Source organism: Topomyia yanbarensis, chromosome 3, assembly GCF_030247195.1.
Source record: "Topomyia yanbarensis strain Yona2022 chromosome 3, ASM3024719v1, whole genome shotgun sequence".
NCBI lineage: Eukaryota > Metazoa > Arthropoda > Insecta > Diptera > Culicidae > Topomyia > Topomyia yanbarensis.
In genome coordinates this window covers 221687781-221697779 of record NC_080672.1, presented here as the reverse complement: position 1 = coordinate 221697779, position 9999 = coordinate 221687781, and the positions used below count along the sequence as shown (strand labels likewise).

Here is a 9999-nt window from a genome sequence, read left to right as displayed (position 1 = left end):
AAATAATTCTAAAACTTGTTTTTACTCATACATAGACTCTAGAATGCGCCTTACAATCACGATTGCACTAAATTCTGACGAAAATTCAAATTTTTTTTTTGATAGATTTACAATACTTATCTCCTCCAACTCAGGCATGAGTAATGTTTATTTACATTGCACGATTGGTCTGCTCAATAAGGTATTTTTGGCTTCACACTATTCGTCTCTTTTCCTATTCTCTTTGTTCGTCTCTTTCTCTATCAGAGATGCCAGATTTGCAGACAAGTCTGCAAATTCGCAGACTTTTAATTTATGCTGCAGATTTTTTGGATGACGCAGATATTTGCAGATTTTCTAGTTTGGTTGCAGATATTTGCAGATTTTTAAGTTTTGTTGCAGATATTTGCAGATTTTTGAATATAAAGTCTTTTGGTTACACTAGCTTTCCTGACATTTTTTGTTCTTCCCAGACTTTTAAAATTATTATTGCAGCCATTTGAAAAAAGTACCTGGCATCTCTGTTCTCTATTCTCTTTGCACAGTCCCTCAAGCCATAAACGTCAAAACGCAACAACAAGAAAAAACGCCATAACAAAGTAATTAAGTTAAAATTATGAAGTTTTCTTAGGACTAGTCAAAATTTAGTAGTGGAATTCTATGTTGTGTTCTTATATTCAAATCACATTTTTACAAAACAAATTTGTGTTAAAATGATAAAATTATCAAGGCTTGCAATGTGCAGGAAATCTATACAAAGGTATCTATTTAATACTATACACGCAAAAATAAAACTTACAGAATAAGTTCTTTTAACGCAGTGGTTTTCAACTGGGGGTGAATTAGACTAATGTAGGGGATGAATTCTCGACAAACATATGATTACGGCTTAAAAGCCAACTGTCAAAATTCACTTTGAATGGAAATTTCGGACAAACCGTAACTCGCTAATCACAGATGTTGGCAGTAGATTAAAGAGAAAAGTTGTCTATCGTTAACTGCTATGTACTGTATTCGGCCAGTAACGGTTTATCCGGAATTTCGTTTCAAAGAGAATTTTGACAGTTGGCTTTTAGGCCGTAATCCTATGTTTGTCGAGAATTATGCGGTGTAAATTTTAACTTGTTATTTTAACATTCCTGTAGGTAATCTTTACATATTGGTTCAGTGAGCTAAGAAAAAAAAATGCAGCCTCAGGAACAGAGTTCAAATTGAAATACTATGGCGTTCACTCAATTGAAAATATATTTTTCTTTTTTGACAGGGTGGTTAGCAATTTTCACTAAAGGGGTGCATGATAAGGATCAATATACGGAAAGGGGTACATGGAACGAAAAAGGTAGAAAATCACTATTTTAACGTAAATTTAGGTACTTTTGAGTTGTGCGTAGCTTTCGCACTTATTAGTGTTGTCACAAACAAAACGAGATTCGACTCAGTCGAGGTCTTCCGTACAGTAAGTTACTTTTGAGTTGTTTGGGGTGTACTCAAAATTAGGCAAATTCAACTTAAATAGAAGTAAATTAAACTCAAGGTTGAGTTATGATTTTTGGCGTAGTTAAATGGAAACTACCTTCAACACGGTTTACCTAATTTTACCTTCCTGCGCGATACATCGAGATTAAGTCAAAGTACTTAATTTTAGGTAGTTTTTCGTAGAGTTACTATATTAAGAGTTAGGCGGACACAAAAGCCGGAAAACTAGCAGCTCTTATTTCAGAAAAAAAACACTGGCATCCCATGTAAATGCTCAAACTCTAGCATAATAATTTAATTGTCATTGTAAGTAAGAACTTTACATGCACAAATAGAGAAACCAATTCGAATATCTGATAATATGATTTGATACTTGTGCGAATATCTCTTCTTGTTACAGAAAAAAATGATTCTTTTCGTTTCTCTACACTCGATAACACAAGATAAGAGTAAAATAGTTATGACCATAATCACAATACCTTTTCCATATATGTATATCCAAAGAGAACCTGTTATGTAACGTCATGCTCGATTGGCTCCGGTATTTGACATGTTCAATTGGTTCCGCTCAGTGTCTCCGCCTAACTATGAATATAGTAACTATAGTTTTTCGGTGGCGTCCAGGTAACTGGCATCCCTATCTCTACATGCAGAGTTTGACAATAGGCAACATCGCTTTTCCACCGATCGATGGGGGTCAGTTTGACAACGTCAAAATCGCTTAAAATGTCATCAACAAACAATAGTAGCCGTAAACAAAAGAAAACAATGAACACTTTAACTGATTTGATGTAAACTGTAAACTGCTCCTCGTTCGTATTTAAAATTAATTTCGTTCATTTTGTTACAAGCAAAGTTCTTATATTAGCTACGAAAATATGACGTCCCGTTACCCTCTTGGTGGCGTCCCAGTTAAAAAGGGCAAGTTGCTGGCTAGCGGGGGGTTATTTGCCAACTCGGATGCGCTAATTGCCCTACAATTTGCTGACAATTAGGGGGCTATTTCAAATGTAACTTTTGGGTGATTTGCCGCCGTCATTTTTTTTGCCGCTCTACCCGCCTTTAAATCGCCCAGGGAACGCGCCATTGCCTAATATGAAAATTAAAAATAATAATTGTTTTCGGATTCATTATCTACTGACATAAATTTATCAGTAAACTAGGTAATCACCACCAAACTATAGGAAGAATCGATGGTGAAATTCGTATTGCACACCAAAGCTTACCACAATCTGACTTTCATTTACAGTGACACAATCTCATATTCGTACACCTATAGTGTATATGTTTGATATTGTTTCACAAACGTTTGCGCTATTTAGTATAGGTATCGTTTTGTAAATGTGGTAGTAGAATCATCATCTGTCATTTTCTTATCATTTGTAATCTAATGTCTGCAAGTTTCCGTACACTACACATAAAAAATCATTACTTGATGTGAAAATGGCACAATTTTATATTTTTTTTTTTTGGTAAAACATTGTCCAGTTTCTTATTAGTTACATGTTAAATAAAACTTATAATTTTCTACATTTTTCTCGTTAGCGGGTACAGTTGTCATATAGCATATCATCGATAAATAATTCTTTGAGAATTTGTTGGCGGGTCCGTCTAGATTGATGCTGAAAGGTCGGGTATATCCAGTCCTCGTGATGTATCTGTGAGAGCCGTCGATCCACAGCCAAAAAAACGCTTCGCTGATAGGTCCATATGTTCTTATTTTCGGTACATTGGAATAGGTGGTGCTCGATGCTATCCGTCTGACCAGGACAAATACTGCAGTTTGAGTCAGCTCTCCTGTTCACCCTATATAAAAATTCGTTGGTTACAACTTTGCGATGCACAACTGAAAACCATGCTGAGCGTTGACGTGAACTTAACAACTTGGAGTGGATGTTTTTAAAAATTCGCTTCCAGTCACGTTGTGGGTTTTCCCTGACTATTTTTGGTCCTTTTAGCTGTTGTACAAAATGGTTGTAAATTATACTAGAAGTAGGTGCTCTAGCTATTTCGTCCGTCAGGAAAGCTGTCTCTTTGATTACCGTCCGGATGTGCTCATACTTTCGTGGAACGCATGAAAGGTTTGGAGGATTTGCGTTGTGCTCCAGAAAACTCCACAAAAAGGGTAGATCTGAACCGATATGCATCATGCGGTTTGTTAGCAGGGCCTTGGCTTTGATAGATGGTGAGTGTAGGTTTAAACCTCCTAGACGCTTTGGAAGTATAAGGGTCTCGAAAGCAATTCTGGTCCAATTCTTCCCATACCACAAAAAGGAACCGATAAATTTTCCAGCATATTTATTCGGTAGAGGGATGACTGATGCTGTGTACCAAATTTTTGACGTTATGAACGTGTTCAACAAAATTATTTTTTGTATGAGATTCAGATTTCTCGAGTTGTTGCGTTGCGTTGCGAAGCACGGTGCTATTCGTAGATTGCATACTAACGATTATCATGTTGCCTATAGGTAGTTCAACTCATCTTGCTTGTGAGATAAATGATCGGGAATGAACTTTATCTCTTTTGAGTTCAGTAAACCAATAGCATGAGAATCATTATTGCCGGCCACGACCATCTTCACCGATACTTAGGATAGGGTAGGAAATGTTGATGTAATACCTACTTAGAGAAGGCCCCCGACTCAGCGACGCTTCCATAGGTATTACGGAGTTGGATTGAAGGACAGGTATAGGTCTAGGATTCGCCACAAGCCGGCAATGCGACCTCGAAATGAATGTTTTTATGCGGTGGGATGGTTAGTCTTTGAGTATACGAATGCTCAAAGCAAAAAGACATTTATTTATGTTTTTCTTGTGTTTAAACTCTGGATAGCCGGCCATCGAGAGTAATTACTTTTTTCCCTAAACTACAGCAATTTGAACTCCAAACAGCCGGCCGTAGGAGTATTGCTAAAACAGTGAGTTAATCTTATATCTATACTCGATATTCGGTACGATCGCGCGTGATTGGCGAAAGACTAAGTAAAGTGGGAAATGATCGAGAAGCAATATCAAGAATAAACAATTTGTGACATTTTAGAGTGAATCGCGTGAGTGAATGAAAACAACGTCTATATATGTACGATTTTTACCGGAGACAATACTGATCGACGTATATTATTATGTTTCCGTACCCGAATATATCGGCAAATTCACATTTCTAAAATTTTATGATAGACGCGCCAAAAAGCAAAATAAATTGCTGTCTTGCAAGCTAAATACGCGCGGCGTTCGGTTTCCGAAGTCAAAGGAGAATGATAAACATAAACATACTGCGACGACATGGATTAAAATCTTATTCTGGGCACCCGGCATCATCCCATCGCTCGCTTGAAAATTCTATGAATCAAGTTACAATTTGTGAGAAAAAAACCAAATAAACGAATATTTATTAAAAAAAAACTGGAAAAACTGGCTCAAATTTAAAAAAAACTGGAAGATTCCCCCGATTGTCCGCCTGACTGGATGTTGCAATAAAAACTTGAGGAATCCAGTCCAAACTGGAAGGTTGGCATCGCTGGGTGTCACTGGTTCCCAGATTCAAATCTTTTGCCTTTGATGCTATCAATATATTGGCGATAATAATATCTACCTACTTTGTTCATCTGCATTTCACACCGGTTCATACTTACTCTTTGCTTGCTTCGCTCGATTCCGTCGCTGAAGTATGGTATGTGAAAAACCACCACTACTACCCAGCTTAATATTGCTATCCTTCCTTTTCACTGCACATTTGTATATCGAAATATTTCAGTCATACGTCAGATCTCACAAGTTTCTCTCTTCATTTCCGATTTAAATTCACACACACATACATCTACTACTATTCGCACTAGCGCTAGAGAAGGAGCAAAGGAAAGAGAAAAAACGGAGAAAAAAAATCGCTGGGTCTCGTCTCTGTATTCGCTCCGCTCGTCGCCGTCCGTCGCCTTCGTCCCGCGTAATAGAGGCGGAATTTCGTTCTCCTCTCCCATCGGCTGGCGGTACTGCTCCCTTGATGTGACGCGTTCTTTCGCGTTTTTATTTTGCCAATTTTAGTGGCCACTTCACTGCATTTAGCAAAAAAAACTTCACCGGTTTCCGGAACTTCCGGCTGTACTCCGACTATTCTGGTACACTTAACACATTCTACACTACTGCGACATTTACCGATGAAAAAGCACTTTTCTTCTCGACTGATGACGCATAATCTACCCAGTGTTGTTATTGAATTTATAGATAAAGTACACCTATATATAATTGTTTGAATTTTCCGAGAGCATCTGTACACGTGTTCAATTTATTAATCCCGCTAATGGTACAATATCCACCCAACAACTAACATAATCGTGGCAGGGTCAAGCTGATCACAGTGATGGAAAGCACTATCATAATAACGGCACACCAGAATGCCAGATCTGCACTCTACCGCCAGCAACAGGCCAGGTTATGTGGCTACCGAGATTCAGATTTCTCGAGTTGTTCATCGACATACATGTTTGTGCTCCCCGTAGAACCGCAAGCCAATTTTGTTCAACAGTGCTTGAGAAGTTTTCAGCAAAATGTATCCCGAGAATTTTTACCGAAGTTTGTATTTGCAACCATCCACTTTGTGATGTTGTATTCAAAAAGCCGATCTTCAAGGCATTAGTTTTCTGCGTGTTGAGTTTTGCGCCAGAAACAGCTGTAAAATCAGCAAAAATGTTTATAATTTCAAGTAACTGACATTCGCTTTCGACGAACATAGAGATGTCGTCCGCATATGCATTGAGTACTAAACGAGGAAATTGTCTACGCAGTTTATCAAGTAAAGGTTGTAAATAGATGACGAACAAAATCATTGAAAGTGGATCACCTTGGCGCACTGATCTTTGAATTTTTATTTGACTTCCCAATTTTCCGTTGACCTGTACTCTTGAGAAGCTGTTGTTCATGCAGAACATGAGGAGGTTAATCAGTTGCGGGTTGAAGTTCATATGTCCCATAGTTCTTGCAAGAAAGTTGTACTCCACTCTATCGAAGGCATGATCAAAGTCAAACGCTATCAACATTGAGTTTTCCTGCTGCTGTTTTAGTTCACAAATACGGTCCAGTATGCGGGCAGTAGCTTCGAAAATGTTCCGCTTTCCATTACAGCATTTTTGATTTTTAGATAATACCAGTGGTAGGAGGGGGCTTATTCTTCTTTTCAAAATCCTCGTGAATATTTTGTAGTCAGCGTTCAGCAGTGAAATCGGCCTGTACGATTTTATGCTGTCGTTACTTTTCTTCTTTTTGACTAGTACGATCACACCATCAAAAAACTCCTTGGGGGCTTGTGAGGACAAGGCTTCATTTATGATGAAAGTGAACTCTCGCTGAATCACTTGCCATGATTTTAAGTAAAATTCCTTCGGTAGGCCATCAATGCCAGGAGATTTTTTTGAGCTGCTTGCTTTAATTGTTTGTAGAACCTCTTCAGATGAAATTTCGCTCGGTATACGCTGATTGTCCTCATTCTCGTGCGGGATGCATTGTGTTGGATTGAAATTGTCGTTTATTGTTGTGTGCGTGGAGGAGTACAGGTTCGCGATATATTCCTGCACGCTCCGGCGTATCTCATCTGGATCTCTTATTGTATCAGCACCATTCTGCAGCATTTTAATCGATGTTTCGGTTCGTTTTTTTGGTTGGCTACGTGGAATATGGATGTGCTTTCGCCTCCGATGTATGCTTCGTTCCAACTCCTAGTTTGTTGTGCATAGTTCCGTTAAAGTAAAAGCATTTTTCCTTTAATGTGGTTGATAGTGCTGAGCTGACTGGAATCGCCATAGTAGCGGTCATAGGATGAACGAAGCAGAGCATAATACAATTCCATTGTGTCGCAAAAGGAACGTCTTTTTAACGAAGCTTTCCATTTGAAGAAGGACATAAGTTTTGGTTTAACATATTTGATCCACCATTCGATCCATGTGCGAAAATTCCTTCGATTCCTAGTCCAATACACCCACTTGACGTGAAGTTCATCTATAACTGCTGGATCGTTTACTAAACTTGGGTGCATACGCCATACACCCCGACCAGGTGGGTTTCCAAGTGTGGGGAGCACAGTGCGGATAATGTATGCTTTATGATCCGAAAAAGCCGTTGCTGCAAAATGTGCTGCTCTTATCCACCCGCGTATATTGGGCGTGAGAAGGATCCGGTCTATCCTGGACGCAGAGTCGGATCTGATAAATGAGAATTCGACATGTTGACGATGTATGAGTTCCCAGCTGTCGTCAACTCCTGAAGCAGATATGAATCTTTTTAGCATTGGACTGTGTGCATTTGATCCGGTTGCGTCTTTTTGATTCACTACAGAGTTGAAATCGACGATTGCAGTATTCGTAGCATTGTAAAAATAATATGGTAGTATGTTGTTGTACAAATTTTCCCGAGCGTTTCAATTTTGTGTCCCCGACGGTGCGTAAACGTTGATGAATGTAACGTCATTTATCCGAGCGCTGATTTTTTTGAGTCCATGCTTCTATCAATGTGAGTTAGGGGGAAAAAACTTCGCGCTGCAATCGCTGTTCCTCTTCTATGCTCGTCTACATTGTACTCAATGCTAAACCCTGGTATGTTAAGGTTTGTCGTTGCCACCTCTTGCAGGAGGATTATATCTAGTTCAGCAGACCGGATGAAAGAATTCAGGACGTCGAGCTTTGTTCCATTTGTCACTGCGTTCATGTTGATTGTAGCAATCTTGTAGCTCATCATATCAGCCATTTCATCGTTGAGAAGTCGGTTCTTTGAAATGTTTCCGCCACCAGCTGAGCATTGTCGCGATAGTGGCGGGAACACGAGGACCAAAGCAGCGGTTAGGGCAGGTGGCAGTAGTAGCGAGAGCTGAGAATGTTGAAATCTTGCTGAGGATGGCAGTATCATATGTTGCTTCGGCGGGACATATACTGTCCAGAATGCTTACCGAGGAAGCTGGAAACGCGGCTGGCATATTCGTTTTATGTAGAGTTTCATCACAGCTGGCGGCTGCATGCAGATACAACGTAAGGTTTCCCCGACAGGGCGGACAGATGGGTGCTGTTGCGGTGATGCTGGGAGCTAGGAGAGATGAAAACAGGGATGCGAACATCACTACTTGCGCATCCAATTGGTTGCTGCAATGTTGAGACGAAGAGGTTCTCAGAATTTGTCTGACGCCGGATAATTTATGCGTGTTGAGTGCAACTGCAACGAAGTTATACTGCTTGCTGCACTTGTTTATATTTCGCCGACACGACGAATAGCAGCAGGGCTCATCGGCAGCGGGGAAAACTGGGAACGGTGAAAACTTGCTGAGAGTGGCAGTATCGAAACTTGCTTCGGCGTGACATATACTGTTCAAAATGCTTACCGAGGAAGCTGGAAACGCTGCTGACATATTCGTTTTCTGCATTGTTCCGTCACGGCAGGCGGACGCTTGCAGAGACGTCGAATGGTTGCCCTGAGATGACGAAAAGTGGTGACACTCAGCGCCTACGGAGTGGTGATACGCGTAGCTGGTCGAAATAGCATCATAGACGGCGGGCGCTTGAAGAAACACTAGTACGTTGGTGGATGCGAACGCCGGAGCTAAACAAACGGTGCAAGTATTTTTATTTTGTTGGCTGGACGAGTAGTTGCTAGACGCAACAGCGGCGGCGAAAGCCCGGGCAGAAATATTTTCTGCTTGTAGTTGTAGTTTGTTTCTACGGTGGCGGACCGGATGGCAGGTCAACTTTTCAGCAAAGATGGTACATATTTGTAGAAATATTTTGTTGATGCGTAGACGCGGCCAGTATTTATTAGATGAAGCAGCAGTATCATCTAATTTCATTGTGATTTTGTGTCTGTTTCGGTGACGGGGCAAGTGGATGTAGCTTGCAAACGCATCAGCGGCTGGGAATGTTTGAAATTGGTTGAGGACGGCAGTATCGTGTTTCACTTCGGCGGGACATATACTGCTCAAAAAACTTACCGAGAAAAGTGGTAACGGTTCTTCCAGGTGAATTTGTTTCATGTTGTGTCGAAGCTGTAGCCTGTTGCAATCTGCTTTACTATATGTGCCAATTGCGGTAGGGTGCTGCAGTGGCTTATTGTTTTTGGAAAGACGACGTTGGGTGACCCCGGGTGCTGCAGCGGCAGCGCGAGCGGGGCTGAAAGCTAGTAAATGTTTTTTTTTGTTGTTGCTATGACGAGACTGGTTTGGGCTGGATGGCCTGCTTATTGTTTGTTGCGTGAAGACGAACGAGTTAGATGTGGCTCTAGCCGTCTGTCAGGCCGGGACAGTCTTTTTTCGTTATTTTTACTCTCATTGTCAAGCGGAGATGCCGATCTTTTTGAGGTTACTGTGCTGGTTTTATTTTTATCTATAATAGCATTGCTGTTTTCTTCTGAAAAGCCGGCAAATGGACTAGTAATGTTTTCGATTTGAGAATAATTTGCAGCTTGGAAGGTATTGATATTCTCTGTTTCTTGCTGACCTCTGTCGTCGGGTGTATTCTGAGATGACTGGACTATTATTGCGGTATCACCTCCAGCCAGGGAGATATTTGACCCGTGGTG

At 40.5% G+C, this 9999-nt stretch overlaps 1 protein-coding gene across 1 annotated transcript in view; it reads left to right on the top strand.

Moving 5' to 3' along the window:
- The first annotated feature begins 527 nt into the window (after positions 1 to 527).
- The window catches only part of LOC131690659 (tRNA N6-adenosine threonylcarbamoyltransferase, mitochondrial-like), a 228370-nt gene continuing 218898 nt past the window's right edge, over positions 528 to 9999 (top strand). The window contains exon 1 of the mRNA XM_058976591.1: positions 528 to 739. Within this exon, the coding sequence (XP_058832574.1) occupies positions 693 to 739 (47 nt within the window). The 5' untranslated portion in view covers positions 528 to 692. The remainder of the gene's footprint in view (positions 740 to 9999) is intronic.